This window comes from Phalacrocorax carbo, chromosome 7, assembly GCF_963921805.1.
Source record: "Phalacrocorax carbo chromosome 7, bPhaCar2.1, whole genome shotgun sequence".
NCBI lineage: Eukaryota > Metazoa > Chordata > Aves > Suliformes > Phalacrocoracidae > Phalacrocorax > Phalacrocorax carbo.
The window spans coordinates 30,001,461-30,027,526 of NC_087519.1; the positions used below are offsets into that span (position 1 = coordinate 30,001,461).

The 26,066-nt window shown below is 44.2% G+C and overlaps 1 protein-coding gene across 1 annotated transcript in view; it reads right to left on the reverse strand.

Moving 5' to 3' along the window:
• GPC1 (glypican 1) overlaps positions 1 to 26,066 on the reverse strand; it is a 224,487-nt gene that overhangs the window by 108,665 nt on the left and 89,756 nt on the right. Inside the window, exon 2 of the mRNA XM_064457300.1 lies at positions 4,782 to 4,940. Coding sequence (XP_064313370.1) covers positions 4,782 to 4,940 — 159 coding nt within the window. The remainder of the gene's footprint in view (positions 1 to 4,781; positions 4,941 to 26,066) is intronic.

The window sequence follows — 26,066 nt, forward strand, 5'->3', positions numbered from 1 at the left end:
TCTTTTAGGGGCTGAAACCCTAGGTACTGTGGGTTAAGTAAGTCGGTTCCTCTGACAAAGATGCATTTGGTTGAATTTTAAACAAGAGGCCTTTAAGAATCTCTAAAATTTTAACCATCAGTGTGTAACAGCTTCTAAGATGTTCCCCACCTTGTAACATTAAAAATAATGATTCATCTTTGTAAGAAATATGTAACTGTCTAAAACTAACTCTCAAATAACATTAATTATCTGCATGGTCTGTGTTTCAGCATACGCAATTTCCAGCTACCAACATTGGACATTATGAAAAGCTTTTACACGACATCAGCTTTCCAATGAGCAGCCACCTATAAAGTACATAATTTTTAATCTGCATTTGATTGCCACAGCTTAAAAATCCCAGAATTCATGAGAGCTACAAAACATTTTTAGACTGTGCAGTGTGGAAAAAAAGCCAAGATTTTTGGTTCGTCTTGTTGATATTTCCTGAAAACATGAAACAATTCTGAAAGGACAGATTTCCTGGCTCACAGCTAAAGGTCAGCAGTCACACAGGGAACGTTGCTAAGTGTACCAAAATGATTGGGAAGGAAAGATTGGCACAACATTTGCAGTATTATTAAAAAGTGATTTAAGCGGGGGGAAAAGGGAGAAAAGAGAGAAACAGACAAGGATTAGACTCTCAACAAGTGAGCTTTTATCAAGACTAGAAAAACGGCCTTGTTTCTTGCTGCTTGCAGCCCCTCACTGTCACTCTAAGCACCACTTGCTTTCGCTCTCTCTTTCCACCCCCTCTGCCAGCAGTGCAGCCCCAAGCCATGCTGCTATCCCAGGCTACACTGGCTCTGAACGTGACTGCTCTGAGTAGGCACCACAAATCACTCCTCTGGCCTTTCCTGCATTGTCTAGAGGCTTTTCCAGGCTCCTCTCTATAACAGATTATGGAGGCACAAGTTTCACTGGGAAGGACAGGAATTTGAAAGTCCCATGACTTTGTGCAACACTGACATACAGTTGAGCGATATGCAAAAGCAGCTCATTTTCCCAAGGAATCTCTCCCAAATCTGCCCAATGTTTACAACTTCCTCTCAGCACAATTCAGGAACCAATGCACTTGACTGGCTAACTCCTGTTCTGCAGCCAGCAGAGGGGGCAACAGGCAGCTCATCGTTTTCTTGAAACCATTTGCTTGAACAAAGTTCCTTGTCAAAGTATTTAATTTTAGAATAGCAAATTTCCCATCCACTGAGATGATACCAGTTTGAAAACAAGCACATTCTGCAACTAAAATCTCTGAGACACATATAATGTTGGTAGCATGTCTAAAACAATATTTAGTACCAGTCTCAACAGAGACTGTCCTAGCTCCCTCCAAGACTCCCAATCTTGTTTTCATTTTTATTATTCATGTTTTTCTTTTAAAGTATGAGTTATGCATAGTTTTCCAGGCAAATAACTCTGACCAAAACCACCCTAGCAGCCTCCAGCAGGTCCCCACCACAGGTTGTGCACCCAGGTAAATACACCCCCTTGATGCCTGACCAAGAGCCCTGGGACATGAGAATTAACAAAGAATTTGTGCATATAATCCTGCTAATGAAATACTGCTGCTCTGATCTCAACGTCCTCCCTAACACTGACTTATCAAAAGCTTATACTCCCATCACTCATGGTCTGTGCTTTTGTTTTGTTGTGTTTTTTTTTTTTTTCATTTTTCATTTTAAAATTAAAACCAACTGGTCGTAGAGCAAAATACTACCTTTTCAGCTAAAAGATTAACAGCAAGACAATGCCATGTGTGTAGCTCAAACTGGATTCCCCCAAAACCTGCCAACTACAGTAGACTAAAGCAAAACAACAAATACATTAATAAACAGCTAAGCAATACTGTAGGCTGTTAAACTTTAAATTTAGCCCTGACAGATCCTGGAGGAAGGGCATCCCAGAAGGCACGTGTCCTCTGCTATGCAGAGAGAGCACTCAAACCCTAGGATCCTATTCCACATATATCACTTTTGAATATATGGCTATACATATCATATGTCATCTGTATTTCATATGTATATTTTCTCTAAAAGTACTTTGTATGAGACAAAGAGCACTCTGCTCTTGGCCACAAAGTGATTGCCCCAAAAGCAGCCAGTGAGACTAAACCAACAGATTCTAATTCCTTGCAACAGGACAAAGCCATAGCTCAGATTAGAGGCACTCTGACAATTCAGGGCTTTACAGACCACCACGTGCAAGGATTAGTTATTCTCTAAAGCAAAATGTTGAACACTAGCATGGAGAATATTACTTCAGAGGCAGATTGCTAGAGCCTTGCTATTTTCTAGCTGAAGCTTCAGGGCAATTTACAAGTAGAGACTATTGCCATGATCAGCAGTAAGATTACAGAAGCACGATTTCCTGTGATGAATCTAAGAGAGACAGCTCCAGGCCTAAAGTTCAATGTGCCACACCTGCTAGCAGAGACTAGATGAATAATCTGATCTCCAGGCTGCAAATACTACAAGAAGGGGTTGGACACCCACTTCCAGTGGAGCCTCGCCCACTATGTCCTCCTAAGGCCAAATGGTATCGCTGATACAAAGAACAGCTGTGCATCAATACCTGTGCAACTCCAAAACCTGCACGCTAAGCTGCTGCTAAGGAAATCCAGCAAAAGCAGGCATCTGGTGCCAGAAGGACTAGAACTCATCAATCTGACATTGAAAAACTCTTATTGAACAGCTCTAAACAGCACTACCTGCAAAAAGTCTTGTTAACTGTGAGATTAATAACATTAATTGGAAGATAGGGTGATTTCTATGGCATTGTTTCAGGAACTGAGGTGATTCCATTGCCCCATCACCAGAGGTCCCTCAATTTTAAACCATACAGTAGTTATATAAAAAATAATAATACTGCTTATAGGTAAAGTCATGCCTGAAACTTAAACACTGTATACTGAATGTTTTTTTTAAATCATGTCTTGCATAAATTATAAACTCTATATCGATTGCAAGGGTAGTTAAGCAAACTAAAAAGGTATAATGGGAGCAGGAGACATCATCTTGGCCTTGTGGGCTCAAGTGAGGTTATTCCCACTGCAAAACACCAATGATCTGTGCATTACGGTCTGTTACAGTAATACTTGGCTTATTGAACACTTACTTTGTTTGATGCTTAAAAGAAACTCAGGTACGCACCACAGAAATACAGCTCTATTTTTATAAAATGCTGGGGAACAAAAACAAACAAACAAAAACCAAACAAAAAAAGGAAAAAGAAAAAAGAAAAAGGAAAGCCCTTAGAGCTTTAATTAGCATCTCAACACAAGCATCCCCCTTTCATATGCTTGGTTTTGCTTACTCATCGTATTGCTGTTATTATTTTTAATCCACCAAAACACCACACATACTAAACTGGTTCTTTACTAGGCAATTTCTGCTCATCAGTATAATCCTCAAAGCTTCCATCAAATTTTGCACTCTCTTACACGACAGATGTAGAATTATGTTCTTTTGACTGTCTGTGGCAAAAATAAAGAGCAGATAAACCCACCAATGCTGCAACAGGCAATGAAAGGAGAGGATGCCAAGGCTGGTGGATGTTCTGCATTAACCCCTGCGCAGGGCTGGATTTCAGAGGTCAGCAAGTGCACTCAGTGGCAGCTACGTCAGGTCCCATTCAGACATCAGTCTGAGGAACCAGCATTGTAAGGCTCTTTTGAAAATCCTGGTCATCGCTTTTTAAGGCAGGCGAAAATCAATTATTTTTGAGCTTTTAAAGGAATGCCTTCACTGTGGTCAACCCTGGTCACACAGTTACAATGCATTTTGCAGAGATGCACTGCCTTTTCTTTCCATTTAGTGTAAAAGCACTTAATCTTGGTTATCAGCTCCCTGAAGGTCAGGCTTATTTCTTTAGACCTATTATTTACTGCTTGAAATTTCCAGTTCCACCTTTCTGGCTATTATAGCTTCTTTCCTCAACTCCTATTCTTTTCATGATAACTCCATACGATGACTGTTGATAAAGTTAGGAGAACCGTGATTCTAAATGTCTGACCTTCTTCAAAATCTGATAATGGATACAGTTACTGAATCATAGGTCATCTCAATTTTGCCAATAAACCATTTATTTCCAGTGGCCTTCAGACCTTGAGGCTTACTGTGCACTGCAAAACAGAACTTCAGGGAACAATGAGAGAGCCATCCTTAGCGTTTGCTTAGCATGGTAGGAGGGATACTGTACATTGGAGAGCATGTTTGTCCACAACATACTCCAACCACAATCTCTAAGACCTTCACTGCTGTACGACATTCTCTGATGTTTGTATGAAGCTGAAAGTTGTAAGAATCTAGTGTGAACTAACCTCCTTTCATTTACAATCTATATGGAAAGGACAAGAAAAATCCATGCCTCCTTAAACCCTCCCCATCTGCTGAGGGCTATCAAGTCACCTTTACCATAATCTTCAATTTACAGGTCAAGGCATAGTGCCAAGTTGTACATCACTACGTCAAACATTATGCTGCTGTGGTAAGACCTGATTATGCCATGCTTGTAAAAGCTGTGTCTATGCCAAGGTACACAATTTGTTGGTATGCATGCCTGCCAGCCTCCTTCAATGGCTTCACTGAAATGGAGTTCTCAAAATTACTTGGAAAAACACTGCCAGAGGTACAACATTTCACACAACTTATTATGCAGATGAAGGTGTGCTCAACACGAATCCCTGGCTCAAACAGTGCTTGGAAAGTTAAGCAGTGACTGGATCCTGAGCAGGGGGCAACCGAGTAGGTTTTACTTACTGTCAAAGCTTCTGTGCTGTGCTGTTAGGGTTGTCTGCACAGAGCGACCAGCCTCTTTGATCATGGCTTCAAATTCACTTCGGCTTTTGTTTGCAAAGTTCTCCTCCATCTCACTGGTGCAGCAGGTATAGCCTTGTGGGCAGATTCGCAGGTGCTCCCCTAAAATGAGAGAAAATGTAGTTGAATGGGCAGGTCTGGAAAAGGAAAGATTTCACCCCAGACAACCTCAGGATAAAAATAGTCCAGCTCCCTAGTAACCTGGATCTACATCAGGCTTTACATGTTTACCCCCTAATTTGAGTTATCCTGGCTTAGTGTAGTGGTTGGTGTGAATGCAGGTACAGATTTTCTCACTCCTGACTGTGAGGGAAGGAAAGTAAAGGACATAAAATTCATACACGGGGCAAGGAGAAGGGAAATGCAAAAATACAATTCAGCTCTGCCTAGAATCCCAGAAGACATGGAAGTCTCTGATTAAATGACATAGTACTTGTCCTCATTAGACTTAACATTTATATTAGAACAACTGTCTGAAATGACTGCGTCAAAAAAAATCCCCTGACTCCAACACACTCCCCAAAACCACCCCCCCAAAAAACAACTATCCTGAGAAGACATTTCCATAACTAGAGAAGTGAGACTAGTGAGAAGTTTTCAAAAGACAGATGTGCTTAACACCAGTGGAATTCAGGTGAGTCATTCCCCTTCACACATTTTGACATCTGCCTATTTACTATTTTTTCAATTAAAAATTTGTCTCCCAGAAAGATACAAGACCACCCAAAAGAGGGTTGCTATGACAATCACGGATTGAACATACCCTTTGCTATAGGGAAGGACAGGAAAGGTAAGAGGACTCGACAGTCAAATTGAAAAATTCTTCAGTATTAGAGCTCCTCCTACCCTCTGCAATCTCTCTATTGTGGAGGAGCAAGTGCTTGCATAGGCAGAGCCAGCAACATTTGAAAAAATAATTGCTTAAGTTTTTATGAGTCCTTACAAAGACACATCCACCTGCAAACACACCCTACATTTCTCCTTACCCCGCAATACGAATTCATTTGAATGAAATATAACATTAGGGTTATTTTTTCTTAAAGAATTAAAAAAACCCCTTGTTCCAAGCATGCACAGGGGTAGACCAGTTACAAAGAAGTTACCATGCTTAGCATAATTTGATTGGGATTGCCAATGATTTAGCAGTCCAGTAAAACTGCCAGCAATCTTAACGTCACAGCTGAAACATATATTTAAAACCATGTTTCATCTTGTGTGTCTCAATAGTTTCAAACCCTGAACCTCCACAGTCCTCTGGAGTTTCCCATTAAAGTCCTTCGCTATTTCCAGCCTACAGCCCTAAGGAAAAGGGTGCCTTAGGGTAAAGGGTCTTTGAAATTGGGCATGTGTCCTACTCTTGTGAATGCCATGTCATTAGTAGCCTGACTAAGAGCAATTTTGACAGGAGTGCTCTGTAGTAGATACATTTTAGGCAGAAGCCATTCAGGATGAGTTTGCATTTTACTGGCCCTCAGGTCCCTGCTCACAGACAGCTCTGGAGCAACCTCTACAGGGTGCTGGGGTGAGCCTGCCCTTGGAAAACTGGTTATCGCATGCATTTGCACCGAGAGAGCAGCCTTCCTGCCTATGTGAGAGGAACTGCTGCACACCAGCTTTGGTAGGGTAAGAACTCCCATCATCAGGCTTGTGTCATTCTCCCAGCTGAGAGGAATGTCAGGGAGGTCAATGTGTCCTATGGCCTCCTGTCTCCCACAAGATGCCCCTCTCAGTCCCCACGAGCACGCAGGCACCACTGTGCCACTCTGTCAAAGCAACAGGAAAAGCAGCAACTTGCTTCAATATAAAAACTAAGAGTCAAAGATATAACATCATGTGGCTCAATGCTTGCCATACCAAATGCAGTATAAGTCACAGTGTTTGCCTAAGCCTTTCGTTTCTTCATAAACTAAATTGTTGCAACTCATTCCTTGAGCTCATTCTGTAAAGCTGCATTTGTACCAGAAAGTCATCATGAGTATTGCTGACGTGACAGACAGGCGAAAAAGGGAACTATAATTTTTTGACAAGACACAGCTTTGTTTCCTGTCATGGTAAATTAAAAACTTTCTTCTTGTCCTGCCTCTTCTGTCCAATTTCTGCTGCCACAGGCTTTGTGATGAGAATCAAAGTTTTGTTGACAGTTGTTTTACTGTGGTGTGCATCCTTCCATGTTGCCCTTCGTGCCCTAAGGACGAAGTGAGGCCTCTTCAGTGCCTGGCCTCTCTAAAAGGCCTATAAATAAGAAAATGGATCCCAAAAGATCCCAATGGTTTCCAAAGACTGCTTTTACCACCACCAGCTCAGCTGCTGATAAATTTTGCAGATGAGGTTCTGGTCCTGCAAGCCCTTGAACTCAATAGCACCCAAAAGCAGGAGCACACCTGCCACTTCTCTGTGTGCCGTTACCCACCAGGGCTTGCAGGTTCAGCCTTTACAAATCCCGTTTTGGTAAACTTAGATAAAGCAGTGGGAACCCACAGCTTGGGGAACTCCCATCTCCTGGCCTGCTGCCAGTAAGCAGGGCCTGGCTGTGCAAAGGCCTCCTACCCCCTCCGGCGGGATTTGGGCAGAAGACCTGCCTGAAACTAGGGAGGGCAAATGTGGCCGTCCCAGCAAGGAGACACCTATGTGTTCATCAAAGCTGCCGAACAGGCGGTTTCCCCCTGCACTGGCTTTAGAAACAAAAGAAAGGGTGAAAGTCTGGGGATTGCCTCTGGGGAAGAACAGGGCCTACCCCCAGGAGGAAGAGCCCCATGTTGCACCCAAGCTCCCTAATGAACAATGAGGAGCAGCAGAAGTATGAGGCACAGTAATTAAAACGTGACATGACCAGACAGAAACCTCCATGCTCCCACCCCAGGCAAAGCAGAGAGCATGTTTCAGCAGGATGGCGTTTGTCCAACACCTTGCTGTGCTAGCAGAGCTTCAAATAACCTCCAGCCAGCCAGCACCATGTAACAGAGGAGGAAAGAGACAGAGGGAAAGAAAAAAAAAAAAGACAGAAAGGGAAAAGTCACATCCGTAGCTAAAATTGCTTAATTTTACACAACTTTGTGAACTGAATATAGATTTTTTTTTTTTTTAATGCTTGAACTCAGAGCAGTTTCAATCCCTTTTGAAGCAACATTTATCTTAGCTTTCTGCAGGCATTCATACAGTCCTCAGCACCACAGCACTTTATCTCAGTGGGAAGCAAAGTTTTTATCATTCATCTTTGTAATTCAAACTCAGTACACACAAAACAGTCTTGCAGCACTATGAAATTACTTTGCTTTCTTTGCTTTTTAACCTGACCCACCCTGGAAACATTCACTATTATTATTTAACCTTTTTTTATTGACCCCAAAATAAACACACTCTAGACTGTATTTTTGCTCTCCTTGTTTTTCAAAGTTCATTTGTTTGCTAACTTGCCATTATGTCATTGCTGAAGCTGCACTATAGATATCTCTGGGTTCACTTGGCAGGAGATTATCTGCAGATATCTATGGAGAGCTAGAGGTGTTTTATGAGGAGTATCTGCAAGATAGAGTGTGCGTTCTCCTCTCCACTGCTGCGTCAGAGAAATTTCCCCCTGTATACAGCTGACATGTTGCTAACTACTTGCTCAAGAGCGCATGCTCCCAGCTCCTGGAAGAGCTTTACAGAAAGCAAGTAAGCATGGCAGAAGCCAAACCAGCAGCAAGCAGAGGGCTGCTCCAAATCTCCTTGAAGATGACTGATACACTCCCAGTGACTGAGGCCAACTCTGGGTCATGCCCAAAGAGAATTATACTATCCCATATGAATCTGTAACTGAAACCCAGCCATCCGTCTCCAGCCCTTGACTTGCAAACCCCCAGGCTGAGCAGGCCTGGCCGTGGAGCACAGAGGTGCTCAGGATTCATTCGATGGCTCAGCTAATACCTGCTCCACACTACCATAAACACTCTGGATTTAAGACACATTTGTAAGTAAGAGAAGATGCACTTTGGGATGTTCGGCTTCCCTTCAGAAAACAATCAGCTTGCCCAAGCCTGTTGCAGCCAGAATGTGTGGTTCAATCTGGGTGTCCCTGGAAGAGCCGGCCCTCCTGCAAAGGCTGCTGAAGTCAGGGTGGGATGTAACCCACTGACTTCACAGTCTCCTGGAAATGGAGACAGGGCAGAGCATGCATGAAAACAGCATCGAACAAATATCTCATTTATGATTAACCGCCCTGGAGTGGAAAGAAATAGGCAGGAGGCTGATGACAAGAAAATACCACACTGCCTGGCTACAGGCTTGCATCGTCCTTCACATACCCTCTCAGCTGGCTGGGTTAGCAGATCATTTTGACTATCAAATTCATGACTGTGTTTGAAAGTGCTGAATATTAAATCACTTGACCACTTTTCCCTCAGGGATGGAGCTGGGCTGCTTTGTGGCAGGGTCCCCGCAGGGGGAATAGCCCTGCCCACAATCACCACTGACATGAGCTAAGATGGGGCTCAGCTCCCTGCTTCTTCCCCTGTGTGCTCCTGGCTTTACTGCCCTGGCCCGCACAGGCTCCCCTTGGCTGTGGGCCTGCCTGCCACGGGCTGTGCCAGGAGCTGCTGGGCAGCAGGATCTCCACTGAGCTAAGAAAAGCTCTCTAGTTGTTCACCGCTGCTGTGCTTTGCTCCACCACAAGGCTCTGTAGCCATGAAAACAAGAGAAGTGCAGTCCCAGGGGTGTAAAATACAATACTGAGAGAAGAGTCCTTGGCTCCTTTAAATAGTGCTATTTCTTCTATCCCTCTCACAGGATGTTGGAGATTGAATTCATTACAATGTTTGCAGAAGGTTTGGGGTTATTTGGATGTGTCAGAGTATCTAAATGCAAATTATTACAAAATCATTCTTCCCAGAGGTTAATTTATTTCAGGCTGTGATAAATCTGTCATGATTCTTCCCTCATATTTGTAACCCTCCTCCCACTCACTCTCCAAACTGCTCCAAAAACTCATCTCATGCTTGCAGACCAAAATTGTCCCTTGGCTGCCTCAGTCTAGCCCCCCATGCCAGGACACCTACAGCCCAAATCCCCTCCCTCTCAGGTTTCTGGGTGGACATGTCTTTGGCAATCAGGCTTGCTCAAGTCCAAGGCTGCTGAGACCCCCCTGCCAGGCATGGCAGGGACACCAGGACGCAGCCCTCAGCTGGGTACAGCCCCCAGCTGGGTACAGCCAGTGAGCATGAGAGCACCTGGCAGCCAATGAGCTCCAGTCCTCTTCTACTGTCTCTGGTAGGCGCTACCCTCTCTTGGCCTCTCTGTCTTCACACCTAAATCCCATCCAGGCTAAGGAGCATCACAGCCAGGAACTGACGACAAAACAGTGTAATTCAGACCTTAGATTTTTTTTCTCTCTCCCTTCTTTGTTTTTTTTAACCATGTCAGAGTGTCTGCAGCTGATGCAAAATGAGCCTGGAGGTGGTACCCTGCAAAGAGGTAGTGCAATGGAAGTAAATCTCCTTCCTTCTGCCTCTCAGCTTTTCCTGGTTCAGGTGTTCCTGTCCACATCTCTCTTGAAATACATTTTTTAAGGAGAACGTGATTTAGCACTTGCTGATAAGTAACTGACAGCACAGCCTCTAGCACTAGTACCATGATGCTACCTTGAAACCCACTCTTGTCGCAAGTAACTCCAGAGGAAACGGGGGTATCCAAGAAACAGACTAGGAGACAGTCCTGGTTGACTGCCCTAGGAAAAGCTCTTCATGCCCTTTTCATTCTAGTGGCACTGAGAAACATGAGCTGGCAAGCTGCTTCCAAACACCTACGCCCCATAATATTTGTGAAAGGTGTCCAGGCATACAGCTCATCTCTCATAGCAGCTGCTAACATCAAACTGAACCAGCTAACAGACTGCTCTATTAAGGAGACTGCAAACCAGGAATTCTCCCATATTGCAAAGGCAGGTGTTAGCTAAGCGCTGTGCAGCCTGTTTCTTTGATTTGCAGTCAGCTATCCGCAAAATATAATATATAATCAGAAAATAGAAGATATCAAGAGTATTGTCTTTTTTGGCTTCGGTTTGCACATAATGTCAGGGGAGTCATAGCAGGCCTGAATATTAAGTATTGTATATCAGACCTTCACACTTTGATAAAAATGCACTAAGCCATATTTTCCCCGCTCTTAGCAATACCATGGGTTGAGGATATGCATGGTGGGGCAGGGCTATGGGCTGGTCAAGTGATTTTCCTGCACTTTCATACCAAGAAGCACTCTCAGGATAAGAAGCAGAGCTGGCAGGGTATAGCTGGGAACCAGCCCCGCCATGGACTCGTTGGGCATCTTGGATGAGCCAGACTGGGAGCTAATGCAACGATGGGGAGAGAAGTGCCAGAGAAAAGGTGTCTGCTTCATCAGCACCATGCAGGAACCCCTCATGGACCTCAGAACATGCTATGTAGGAAGACCCAGGTTAACCTCAGCCAGCCCAAGGCCACCAAAGAGCAGTGTCACAGTCACACACTGATGACTGTGGGGAAGAGGCAGGTACCGTCTCACCTCCTGCATTCCATACCAGCCTCTCCATGCACATTGCTGCTGCCCCTGCACCTCAAGACGAGAGGGATTTGGCTCTAGCACAACCAATTTCTGTTAGCCCTGCTGAGGGAGTAGCTGAGGGGTATCAGTCAAGGGACTGACAACAAGGGCATGAAGTCTTTGCAAGCTGCACACCACAGGTCTGAATTTGTCCCTTGTCAGCAGGTTTTATAATGTCTTACCATCCGATGGCTGATCAAATAGCTTATGCTGAGATGAACTAATGTTTTCGCTCCAGATAAAGAAAACAAGCACTACATTCCACATCAGTGATAAAAACAGCAAACTGAAAAAAAAATAGGTAGAGAATACACTTACTCTGTGTTAAATGCACGTGTTTAAGATGAGACAATAGCAAAACATTAAATGCTTGTTCCCACAGCTCATCATCCACACCAGGATTATACCAACAGAAGTGAAGAACCAAGAGCAGATAATTCATAAGATTTGCTATTTCTACTCCTTACCTTTCTACTCCTATCAGGATTTAATAAACTAGCAAAACAGTGTTAACCAAATAAGACAATTTAATCTGGCTACTAGCGTGGAGTTGGCTCCCTACCATGTTAGCACTGTTCTGTAATTGCATTTTGGTGAAACTCTGAGACAGTGAACAGATACAGGTATTTCTGAGAAACATCACAAATAGCATCTTTGGAGCAGAAAACCATGGGTGGGTGCGAGGGCTTTGGGAATGCCGTTTCCTACTGACACAGGCTGTTCAAGTCAGGATCTGGGTGAAAGGATGTGGGGGAGGCTGAATGGGAATTTCCTCTGTATTTGCTCTGTTTGTGTGTCAAAATACTTCAGGCTCTGAGGCTGTTACCTCAGTATCATGCTCACACACTGGAACTGTGGTATCAGTTTGTTTAATCCTAGCCCTGATGCCAGAGGAATTTATAAGGCAGGCAAACATGGGCAAAAAAGTTAATTAACAGAGGAGAAAGAGCCACTTCTGTGTCCTGGAAAAATATTAAGTACAGAGTAGATAAGACTGCCTTCAGAAATGACAGTCTGAAAATCCTAATGTCATCTGTGTATGTTACAGTGGCAAACTGCCCAAAGGAAGGTAACAGAGAAAATGTCACAAATGCTGACAACTGACTTGATTCTTACTGAAAAGATCTGCACAAAAGCACTTCACTCACACATTGCTCCTTTGGGTTTTGGGAGTATATTTCTGAATGAAACGGAACTCCTTCCCATCACACTGTTCCCCTGGTTTCTCACTCAGGGCCTGGGTCTGCCCTTAGCTACATGGGCCTGACTCTGCCTCTGACTCTGACTCCGAGCTGTGCACATGCGGCAGGAATCAGCACAGGGTGCAATGATCCAAGCCTATGTTTAAGGACAAAGTAGAAAATGCTTTATAATTTAAAGGATAATATCTTTTTCAGTGGTTTGAGATGGGAATGAAAGAATGAGGGCCAAATCTACATATACCACAAGAAATGAAGGACGTCTATCTAGCAGAATGGATTGAACTCACCAAAATCCAACACTCTTTAGACCCTCTCCTGGGCACTGGACCCACTGTTGGGAAGCTCCTGAGCAGATAGGTCTCAGCTCCAGGAAAGGAGATGAAACACTACGAAAGGCTTCAAAGGGGAGCCATGAAATGGTCTACAACTAGCACTCTCCAAATAAATCAATCTTTAAAGAAGTCTTCATTTCAGACTAGACCAGTTGCAAGGATCATGGTGAAATACACAGGGAGTTCACTGTTACACTCTTTCCTCTCCCCTTCTCTGAAAAACAGAAAACTCTTAAAAAGAATCTTAGGCAAGGGAAGAATTATCCTGTCTCTTCATGTAACACTTGTGGAGATATATTGAAGTTGTGTGTCATAACCCATCACTATCAACCTCTTTCAGAGTTGTCCTGAGCACATCAGTTTCTCACCAGATGTTTTGGTTTGGGGTTTTTTTTTTTTTTTGTCTTGGAACAAAGAGTCTTTCTATCCTCAGTTTGCTGCAATCTAAAATAAGATCAAACTGGAAACCTATCACTCTTATCAGATGCAGCTTCACTGGAGGCTTCATAACAACATAAATATGTTATTACATAAGAATCACAGAATCTCAGGTTGGAAGGGACCTCAGGGATCATCTAGTCCAACCTTTCTAGGAAGAGCACAGTCTAGACAAGAGGGCCCAGCACCCTGTCCAGACGACTCTTGAAGGTGTCCAACGCGGCCGAGTCAACCACTTCCCTGGGGAGATTATTCCAATGGTGACTGTCCTCACTGTGAAAAATTTCCCTCTGGTGTCCAATCGGAATCTCCCCAAGAGCAACTTGTGTCCATTCCCCCTTGTCCTCTCCATGTGACTCCTGGTAAAAAGGGAGTCTCCATCTTCTCTGTAGCTACAAAGCAGCAAAGCAATTAATTAAGCAGAATCTTTTTTTCAATTTCTTCTCAAAAAAAAAAAAAAAAAAATCAACTGAATAACTGTCAACTCTTCCCTGTGCCCTGGCAGCTTGCTGCCAGAAGGATCAGACTGGAAAAGGAACCTTGGTAGTAAACTGAGGATTAAAGGTGCAGTTCCCACTAAGAGGTTTAAGAGGTGAAGGATTTTGGTTTATTCTCCACTAAAAAAAAGAAAGTTTTGGGGCAATAATAAATATAGTCCATGACAGGAACTTGAGGAAGGGTTTGGTCAAAAACAAAGGCTTTTCCAGTCCCCCTGCAGAAGCCTTGCAAGGAAAATAGTGATACTGCACTTTGGGCTATTTTGGGATAAAGACACTAAGGAGCTTCAGCAAGCTTGTAAAATTTTTGAGCAAGAATAAGGAGTGCTTGTGGCCAGCCCCAACCATTTCAATGCAAAGAACAAACCTGAATTACCCTCTTATGGAGAAGTTAGCATTCAGAGAACATTTCCTTCTAACCCCAGCAACGCTGCTCAAGCAGTAGATGCTGGTGTGAAAACCATGAAAATCCTCTTTCTGGGTTTCAGACACATGCTCAACACCAGGCTCCTGCAAGGCACCCCCTACTTCTCATCCCTCTGCCACCCTCACCAGATGCTGTGATGAGCAGGATGTACCACACCAGAGGAGGAGGTTGGTCATGATGCACAAGTGGGCCGCTGTGGCTGCCCACCCTGATGAGCCACACTAGTGGTTGCAAGCTCACCCAAGCAAGGACTGCATGCTGCCTCCTCCTGCTGAGCATAGCTACAGACACTGTTGGTAGCACCAGGGACTGCAGGCGCAGCTCATTCCATTCCTGCAGGAGGATGTGTGCATCCAAGAAGGATCTTGCCTTATAGCAACAAAAATCTCCCAAGGGAAAATAAGCAAACTAAAAAACCTCAACCACTCTGTCGGCTGGTAAGAATGAAAATGATGCCTGAGTTTGCAAAAAAATCTTGTCTTTAAAGAGTTATTAAACAAAGTTTTTGGATCTGAATATGATTCTGAGAGTTCACAAAAACAAAATGGCTATGCCTAAAAACTTAAGAAATTAGGTTTAATGACACTAATTAATCTTAAATTCCATAAATGTGTGCACACTTTTCAAAATTAAAAATAAAAAGATGCATGTAACGAATTGTCTGAATCCCACAAGTTCAAGATCATCCTTTTTTAGATCTTTGTAAAAATTTGAAACGTTAACTATGCAGAGTTTTGGCTTGTTCCATAAATTAGGAGCACTTATATGTCCTCTAAAACTCTTTGCTGTATGTGCTGGCAAGGAGGTGGGAAGGCGCAGGATTGAAGACGCAAGTTCTTGCTGCTGTGGGCTTTTTTGCTTTGCAACTTGAAGTTTTTGTCAGCTCCAGAAATGCTTGGTGGTTCTTCAGCTATGGCTTTGCTTTGTTTCATGAATGTTTTGGCCGGCAGCAAAAGTGCTGAACAACTGTGGAGCCCTCTTCTACAATTTGAGCCACCATGAAAGGAAACAGCAAGTACGGGGTCATCTTGTGGGAACATAAGATTGCAGACTTCCAGTTCGACAAAACTGATGCAGCTGATGCATAACTTGGATGACGAGTACCAGCATCAAGGCTGGAGTCTGCAGAAGCCTCTGGCCATTGTGTGCAAGAGATCTGCAGCAGAAGGAATTCAATATGCTACTTTTCACTTCTGGTTGCAGAAGCACATAGATGAAACCTGTGCCATCATTATTCTTCTTATGACCCTATCTGATCTTCCAGAAGCAGATCACAGAAAGCTGCCTGTAAACCCAAAGATACAGTGGATTTCCATAAGGAGTTCCTCTTCTACCCTTAAAATTAACCCCAGGCTATGACAAGATGAGGGCACCAGTCTGATCCTGCCACAACCGTTTCATGAACAGATTTCTGTTTCCACAAGAGTCAAACCATCCCCTTTCACCCCTGCACAGAGGGGTGACACAGAGTACCAGGTTTAAACTGGGATGAACATTTAAAACTCCAACGCCCTGCTAGATGTCAGCATGGCTCATCGTGCATATGCCCAAAATTTTACCAGAGAAATTTATTCTAGGCAACTTCTGTTTGAAAACTTAATGGAAGTGTAGCTGTTCTCCCCTGAGCGTCAGGAACAGATGACTAAGAAATGTTGCCAGTATCTGTCTTTCAGTGAGATTAGTGTTGGGTTTGTGTGGTATCCTATTTATAACTTTGACAAACAGCTCACCCAATCATTTCATACTTAATCATAGCTGTCTGCCCAGCTCCCTTCAGAGAAAAGCTTTTCAAAAAATATGTGCCAACATAATATGAATAAAAGGAAGAAAACCACAGTAAAGAAAAAAAGACCTTGCTCCCCAAACCCGCAACCAGCAGAAGCTCACAAGCTGTACAGAAACCAGGTCCTGGTAAATCATAAGGCATAATTAGAGCGTCATTATTCATGGGTCTGCATAGCTATAGTTAGTCAGTGTTTCCACTGTAAACCCCTATTTTCATAGAGGTTTGCAGCTCAGCTGCAAGGAATTAGTCTGTGAAGAAATTTGGCAGTAGAAATTTTAGGGCAAGGATTTTTTTTTTTTAAAACCATTTGCAGATTTCTCCCCCCCTTCTTCAATTCCCCTCTTATTTCTGAGGCTGTAGCAGTACTCATAAAAGAACAAAAAACACTTCTGTGTGCTCTTTGATGTTTGGTTTCTGTGCCTGTCTCTGTGTGGTTAATGGAACCAAAAATACCAATTTAGCAGGGACTTTCAAATACAGAGGTCTTAAGATATTGAAGTTGTGATTCCCGCAACAACTACCACGCAACTTCCCCTTGGACATATTAATAAGTATTACTATCTATCTATGGTGTTAATTGCTATGCATTAAGGGGCTTTTAAATTCAAAGTAAACCCTGCATATTCATCTAGTGCTGAAGGTGGGTTTAAATTTCATGGGATAGAGCTGTTAGATTTCTTTACATTTCTTTACATGTTTCTTTCTTTGAAATAACATGTTCCAGGGATTAAAAGAGATCCCTTTCTGCTGGACTTGCCCCTAAGCCCTGTGTTCACCTGGCTACTTCCTCACCACCTACCTAACCATTCCATTAGGGCTCACATTTCAGCATGTACACAGGCATCGTTGGGACCACTAAGAGGAAGCATGAGGAAGGGAAAGGGCCAGGAGAAATATCTCAATGGGACATTTTATCCCAGACAGTATTAAATAGAGCCTTTCACAACATTTTCAACTACTCAAGAGAAACAGACTGCTGTTTGCATTTGTAAGAACATCAGGAGAAGGTATTTGCTCTTTTCCAGCTAGCTCTGGCTGAAGCATCCTAAAGATTCAGCATCCCTGGATATCAATGAGATTTATTTTCACACATATGGACCACACGCTAGGAAGATACAGCAGTCTATGGGCAGTACACCTGGTTGTCACTGCATGCCACAAGCAGCACACATCAGAAGGCAACTGTTTCAAGTGTAGTCCCAGCTCAGAGTGGTGGAACATTTATCCAGGTTGAAAAACAAAACAGTGTAAAACTGTGAGCGTGAAGGCTTGCAAGCCTCAGTCTGGAACTGGAACGCTGAACGGTCTGAATGTTCATACCAATATCTTTGGTGCCCGGGTTTTTAAAGAACAGACTAGTTTATCCAGGCAATTCTATTTTCTTGTGAAATAAATGCCACCATGTAACACCACCATGCAACACCACCACGCTTCAAACCCTGTATTCCTGGACCTTGATTTTGGCATATGGGAAATCAGGTGACCTCCGAGCTTCTGAAATCTTGCAATGTTCATGCCTTCCTTGGAGCTCCCCACCCCAGCCCTAATGAACTTCCCCTCAGTTAGCCTGGCCGAGGTGACAAAGGTGTGAGTGCTTCCAAGGTACCACACAGCATTGCTGAGGGTAGCTGCCTCCAAGCTCCTTCCAATCCCAACGCACTCTTCAGAGGACTAGAACAGCAATACCGTCTCTTCTGGCTGGGAAGAGAGCAGATACAATACCCCCTTGACCACTATAATTTGTGAAAAACATAAAAGAAAAATTCTCCTTTTAGACTGAAATTCCTTATCTCCGCTACAAATTGTAGCAACCACAGTATTTATGTTGCAGGGAGGATCTGAACTCCTGCCATGTCTTAAAAACAGTATAAAGCCGTAAATACACTACTTGAATCTGCTTTTCAAGGTGGTAGTTAGGAATTAAGAGGCAAATGAACTCGGTAAGATTACTCATGTACCTTCAATCATTCACAGAAATGTTAGCAAGATCTTGGCTTCAGAGGGCTGGTTCACACTTTCCCACTGCAACCGTTATTAACCTGACATAACATGTTCATAGAGTAAGAGATGATAACGATGCTGTAACTGGTCTCCATAGAATACGGTTATGATTAAGGAATATCTTAGAGAAACTGTCATTCATTAAGTACTCAGCTACATGCATTAAGATGTGTGAAGGAAAAGCTCTACATTTTTAGGAATTTAACTTGAAAAAAGTCTGTTCTTGACATTTTGGTTATTAGGTCTTTTTCACTTGAGTGTTGCTAAAAGTGGCAGATTCAGTTTAAATGCAAACGGCACAGGTTTTTTTCTTCACCTCTTTTCCCTTAAATGTAAGTGTTCAGTCTTCTGCAGCCACCTTAAAAGATGTCATGGGCCAGTCAGTAAAAGATTGTACTTTTAAAACCTGAATTTAGTTCTCCCAATACTATATAACCAGGTAGGTCAGTTAGTCTCACCTGGGAAAATCTGTATCCTTCAAGGTGCATCTCATACATCAGGTCATAGAGTCATAGAATTGTTTAGGTTGGAAAAGACCTCTAAAACCACCAAGTCCAACCATTAACCGAGCACTGCCAAGTCCACCACTAAACCATGTCCCCGAGTAGCATGTCTACACATCTTTTAAATACCTCCAGGGATGGTGATTCAACCACTTCCCTGGGCAGCCTGTTCCAATCCCTGACAATCCTTTCAGGGAAGAAACTGTTCCTAATATCCAATCTAAACCTGCTCTGACGCAGCTTGAGGCCATTTACTCTCATCCTATCACTTGTTACTTGGGAGAAGAGACCAACACCCACCTCACTACAACCTCCTTTCAGGTAGTTGTAGAGAGTGATAAGGTCTCCCCTCAGCCTCCTCTTCTCCACACTAAAGAACCCCAGCTCCCTCAGCTGCTCCTCGTAAGACTTGTGCTCCCTACCCTTCACCAGCTTTGTTACCCTTCTCTGGACACGCTCCAGCAACTCAATTTCTTTCTTTTAGTGAGGGGCCCCAAACGGAACACAGTATTCAAGGTGTGGCCTCACCAGTGCCAAGTACAGGGGATGATCACTGCCCTAGCCTTGTTGATTTTCATACAATTGGCTTTGGCCCATTGATCCAGCCTGTCCAGATCCCTCCATAGAGCCTTCCTAACCTAAGGCAGATCAGCACTCCCGCCCAACTTGGTGTCATCTGCACTTTACTATGTCTAAACCCAGGATCCCAGTCAAAGTGGCAAGCTCTCCTTCTGATCCCTCTGTTCTCTGAGCACACTGAGATGCTTTTGCTCTTGAATAGTCACATTCTTTGTGCATCATGGCACAATAACATTGTCACCAAATTTTTCTTTCTTTGTCTTAGCAAGAAAGAAGCGATCATCCCCAGGATTCAGAAAGCAGTTTTATCAAGCCTGCAAGTCAACTCCACTTCCAGATTCAGTTAAGCCAGTGGGAAATATTCTTGGCACTCAAAGATGTGATATACTACCTCCACACATTCACCAGTCTGGCTGCTATTAGCGTAAGTCATGAATGTAATTCAAAAGCACTTTTTCTTTTTGCGAGATCTTAGGAAAAATTTAATACCAGTCTGACCAGTAAGGAAATTACACTATGGCTACCACCACAATTAATGTTTTTCAGCAATGCCTTGCAGCATTCTTTCCCCTGGCCCTACCCACCTCTTGGCTTGTTTCTGAGCTACTGGTACAAAAGCAAGTACCCACAGAGAAGCAAAGGCTCTCAGAACAGAAGACCATGTTCTGCAGAGCAATCATGCTCACGTGCAGGTTGCTTGCCTCCCACCAGCTAACTGCGTGGCCTTTATCAACCAATTTGGATAGGAAATTGGAGAGGATTTGCTCCTCTGAGCACCCATGGAAGTAAACGCTGTGCAATTATCTTGGTTTAGGCATTTATAAGCAAGTCATGTTCCAGCCTTCAGGTTTCCCCAGGGTACTGCTGAGGGACTGCTCCTCTCCTACCATATGTGCACACACAGCTTGAATGCCAGTCACGGTGAGCCTCAGTGAACCTGCACTGGAGAAAATCCAAGTGGAAATCTCACAGGAACAGGTGTTGTCACTGGGGATGCTTCGAAACAGGTTGGGCAAAGAGCTCTAAATACACTCCACTGAGCAACTCTTATTTGCTGTATTCACTGAGACCACATGGTCTCAGAGGACGCTTTCATTCTCAGTTTCCCAAGATGTTATGACCTGCCCATCTCCCTGGCTGGGGTGTCAGGCAATGGTAGAGATTGTAGGTGAGTTTCTTGTACCTCATCTGGGAATCAGCACAACACATTCATCAGGATGCGAGAGTGACAGAAAAGCATGCTTATCCAGCATTAGAAATAAGAGGGTGCAACAAGATCTGCACCTTTAATTGCATCCTCATTCCTTGTGACAGCTGAAAAACCCTTAATTAATACACTTCACAGACTGTCTGTTTCTGATCCAGTTCAAATTCCAACCATCAGCAGAGTTTGTTCGTCCCATCCCTGCTGAGAGGCCCCCTGGGATTTGTGATGCCCATCACTCGGCTTCGCTTGAGCAGGGAGACGGAAGCGGATACCTTTCCCCCACTATGGAATACCCCCCTTCCCTCCTTTCTGAGTATGACTTGCTTCCTCAGCACTCCAGATTGCCCTCTGTCCCTTGGCACTTAATCCTTTAATGAACCCTGTCTCCCACCCATCCTTCAGTCCTTGTCTCTGAAATTTGACCATGAGACTTCTGTTACATTTAAAAAAGGTACATCGCTGGTCTCCTATAATCAACAATTCTGCATGTCCTTGCACACATACAGCTCATCAGCTGTGGACCATACTGCATTACTGCAGGAAGGAGAAGACCACATGGCTGACCAGCAGCTCAACTGTCATCTCTTCCTGTTCCTTCCCAGGCTCTTCTCACTGACACAGATTGTCCACTCACTCCATCTCCTTCTTGCTCTTCTTCATCCCCTTTCCCTCCACTCTGATCCTGTCGTTTCACACATTAGTGTTGAGTCAGCAAGCAATGCTGGAGTGGCAGTGCAGCAGCTATGCTCTGAACTCCACAGCTCCTGTGAGCCAAAACCTTTGATTTCATCAAAGTTCCCACTTCCCTCACAGCACGTGGCAATCACCTGGCTTGCCGGGGACATGGAGGAAATGTCCCTGCTTCTATCCCACCATGATCTTCCACTGACAACCAGCTCCTCCTTCTGCTTACAGAGTTCTGCATCTGCCTTAATAAGATATTTATTAGGGTGTACAAATAATGAAACCTGCACTTTGATCAGTGATTGCCTTAAGTCAGCAGCGACATTGAACCACAGACATCGGAGGCGGCATCTACCAAGAGGAACAAATGGGAAAGGATCAGATCTCCTTGCAGAGGAGCTGCTGTTAGAAATCCATCTCCTTTTCAACATGATGCAAAGCACTTGCTGTAACTTCAGGTTGCTGCCCACCTGAGGGCTGAAGCTGCTCCTACTGTAGTCAATGGCAAAACTCCCGCTGACTTCAAAGGCAGAGGGACTGGACCCCTAGTGCGTTCAACTCTCATAACCCACCTGTGTGTTTAACAGCAGGTTAGCCAAATTGAGAAGAGCTTCCATATCCATCAACCCTTTTCTGAACAGCACAGAGGTTTGTCCAAACCTAGCAAAGCCTTTTTCTCAATTACTTTAATCACAACAACTATACAGCAATTTGTCCTGATGTCAGGAGCATGAATAAAGGGCTGCTTTTCAGAAGTGAAGCATGTTACAAGTAAGATGCTTTATAGATGCTACAGGCCTGACCTAACTGTCCCTCCAAGGTAGACTTCGTATATTCTGTGCCAAACGGTCAACTAGTTCCTAGCTATGACCCTTTAGGCTCTGTAATTAAAGATACTGGCAAAGATGACCTTCCTTCACAAGTTCTGAAAGGTATTCCGATTTCATGCGTTTGCCTGCCAAAAGATGTGGACTCCTAAATGGATTGTTTTTTTTCCCCCAGCCTGAAACGTGATAGTTCAATAAAGGGATCCAAGGATCACAAGAACAAGTTAGTGTATACTTCCTGAGGCATTTCAAAGCTACCAAGATTTCACATGAGAACAAAAATAGTAAAACAGAGTTTCAGAAAAGGAAAATGATCTCAAGCCTTATCACACTCTAACACGGGCAATTTTCAATGTGCCCCTTGTTCATATTGCCTACTTTAATTCCCAGCAAATTGCACTTTCGTTGCTGATTTGTATTCAGAGAAGCCACACAGAGCAGCCTGCAATGCAGCAGAATTACTGTACTTTTCAGGACTGTTATCATTCTGGAATATCCTACACTCCTTCCTTCTTCCTCAGATGCTTCAGCCCCGCAAAAACCCCCACACCACTATTCCAATTCTGATGGATCTCTGTTGTCTGCGGAAGACTCCCTATTATGCTCACGCATTCATCTGACCAAATGGAGAGCAGGAAAGAAATGTAGATACATTTTTTCTAAAACCCCAATGTATCAGCAAGTACCAGACCAGGACACTCCTGAACACAGTGAGTAGAAAGACCAAGTCCAAAGAGCGCTTGCCTATTCAACCTCTGCGACCCAGCACCAAAATCAACCCTAGCTCCCCTTTCCCTGTGCTTTCTTAGCTCACTCCAAACGACCCCTCAGTCTGCGCAAGGCAGGGGGTCATGGCTCCCTTTCCAGCAGGAATCCTCTCCCTGCTTAGCTGCATGGGGCTGAGATCCAATGCCAAAGGCGAGGCTTTGCCTTAAAAAGGAATTAATGCATGGTGACCCTACAGTGTGGGTTATGCAGGAGAGCACTCCAGAAGATCGCAGTCCCGTGTGGCTTTACCACCTACCAGTTAAATTCCTGAGACCTACTACTAGTCAGCTGCTAGGAAACCTCTGCATTACAGTGACCTGTGCCATTCAGCCAGCACTACTACCTCTCAGCAGTCTGTTCTTCTTTCACACCTCTTCCTCTGACTTCATCCATTCAAACTTCCTTGCCACCCTCTGTCCTTTTTCCTTGTCTCATAGATAAGGAGCTTGACAACTTGACACTAGCAACTTCAACTACCTGAATGCAACTCTGAAGTTGCTTGCTTAGTAGGAAGAAATAAACCCCATCAGCTGCACTACCATGAATTAGTTGTCTTTGCAAGGCAGAATGGGCATCCCTGTGGTGTTTCTTTTTAAAAGAAAACAAATGTCTCGTAAGAAAGCTCAGTATCTCAGAAAAAGAAACATTTAATAGAGTCACTTTACTGAAAAGGTGTGTTGCACTGAGGCTTATAATCAAGTGGTTTATAACAATAAATTGTGCTTATCATCACAAAACCACCAAAGCAAAGGCACTCTTTCTCTCACTTTGAACGGGAGACCTGAGACTCAGCAGTGCTACGTACCCTCGGCCCCAGACAGGCTCAGAGAAGCCCCTGAAGTGTACTGCTGCCTGCTGGCACCTGAACCGCAGACCACCATCTTCTCAGGTGAGATTAGTTATGCCAGTAAAGGACTTTGGCACCTTGTCCATCTTGGACAGGCACAGCAAAATGGCTGGAAAGGATGGTCAAGGACCATGATCAGAAAAAAACTCCATGTACCCTAACACATAGCAATCTACGCCCACCCATCCACACACAACACACTTGCTCAAACACAGGCATCTTGCCATAGCCTCATGCACTAACTCCCCTTCCACTGAAGAAGCGGCTGGAGAACCCAGTAGAAACAAACACAGCAATTCACATGAAAACGTCAAATCTGTCTGTGCGGAAGAGACACAGGGAATGTGGAACAGGCACAACCCACGGCACTCCTGACATAACAAGCAACAAGTCTTTCCATAAGCTGAGTGAAAATATCACCTCCCTAAGGAATGGGGTATTAATTATAAGCCTACATAGTTTTAGCAATGCCTGCTATGTTTATTTTTATACAGGCCAGTCAGTCTCACCTCTGTGCCTGGCAAGACCATGGAGCAGATCCTCCTGGAAACTATGCTAAGACACAGGGAAAATAAGGAGGTGATTGGTGACAGCCAGCATGGCTTCACTAAGGGCAAATCATGCCTGACAAATTTGGTGACCTTCTACAATGGGGTTAGTGTGTTCACGGATAAGGGAAGAGCAGCTGACTTCATCCACCTGGACTCATAAAAGCATTTGACACAGTCCCACGGAACATCCTTCTCTCTAAATTGGAGAGACGTGGATTTGATGGATGGACCACTTGGTGGATAAGGAATTAACTGGATGGTCACACTCAAAGAGTTGCAGTCAACAGCTCAATGTCCAGGTGGAGACGAGGGACGAGCAGTGTTCCTCAGGGGTCGGTGTTGGGACTGGCACTGTTTAACATCTTTGACGGTGACATGGACAGTGGGATTGAGTGCACCCTCAGCATGTTCTGATGACACCAAGCTGTGCAGTGCACTTGACATGCTGGAGGGAAGGGATGCCATCCAGAGGGACCTTGACAGGCTTGAGAGGTGGGCTCATATGAACATCATGAGGTTCAACAAGGCCATGTGAAAGGTCCTGCACTTGGGTCGGGGCAATCCCAAGCATGCTGGGCAGAGAATCGATTGAGAGTAGCCGTGAGGAGAAGGACTTGGGGATGTTGGTTGATGAGAAGCTCGCCATGACCTGGCAGTGTGCACTTGCAGCCCAGAAATCCAACCGTGTCCTGGGCTGCATCAAAGGAAGCGTGACCTGCAGGTCGAGGGAGATGATTCTGCCCCTCTACTCCACTCTTGTGAAACCCCACCTGGAGTGCTGCGTTCAGCTCTGGGGCCCCCAAAATAAGAAGGACATGGACCTGTTGGAGTGAGTCCAGAGGAGGGCCATGAAGGTGATCAGAGGGCTGGAGCACCTCTGCTATGAAGACAGGCTGAGAGAGTTGGGGTTATTCAGCCTGGAGAAGAGAAGCTTCCAGGGAGACCTTATAACAGCCTTCCTTACCTGAAGGGGGCCTACAAGAAAGCTGGAGAGGAACTTTTCACAAGGGCATGTAGTGATAGGACAAGGGGTAATGGCTTTAAGCTGAAAGCAGGTAGATTTAGATTAGATACAAGGACAAAATTCTTCACTGTGAGGGTGGTGAGGCACTGGAACAGGTTGCCCAGAAGCTGTGGATGCCCCATCCCTGAAAGTGTTCAGGCCAGGTTGGATGGGGCTTTGAGGAAGCTGGTCTAGTGGAAGATGCCCCTGCCCATGGCAGAGGGTTTGGAACTGGATGTTCTTTAAGGTCCCTTCCAACCAGTCTCTGATTCTGTGATTCTATTCTGGTCCTCACTACCACACACACAGAAGTTTCAATACTATCTTTTCCTTGGAAGTATTAGATGTTACAATCCTCATTTACAAAAACAGATTTTGTCAGCAGGCCATCAGAAAGATAAGAAATAACCTGACTACACTCTAGGCCATAATTGTTTCAGGATTTAGCCATCAAAAGTACACCTTTTGTAGCCTGCTAGCATTGGGAGATAGCATCTTTTTTAATCACCTTTGCTCAAGCCCCTCAGATGCTGCTTAACAGCTCTATTCAGACTTAGAAAGCACAATTCTGGGCTGTCTGTCATTCTTGCTTGCAATCGCTATTTGTTTCCCATGCTGTAAAGTGTTGCTGTCAACTAGATTGTATTTTTTCTTTATCCTAACTGATGAAAGTAAGATTGTGGGAGGCCCTTACAAGAGCTTATAACCCTTCTTTCCCAGCAGCGCAGCCACTGTTTTCCTTTTGGTTCAGCTCCCACACCATCAACCTCTGTGCCAGTAAATTAAGCAGTATCTGGTGTTTATATCTCCCACTGGTCACTGACATTTTTTCCCCCAGGGCCTGACTAACACACCAAATGCAAGCCTAGCTCCAGAGTCCAGCCTTTTGAGCTCATGTGCTTACCCCTCATGTTTTTCAGTTACTGCAAATTGGTTTAGTGTCAGCTGAAGTGGGATCAATAGCTGAGAACTGGACCCAGACAGACCTTTGCTCGCATTCACACACCATGGCCAGATCACAATA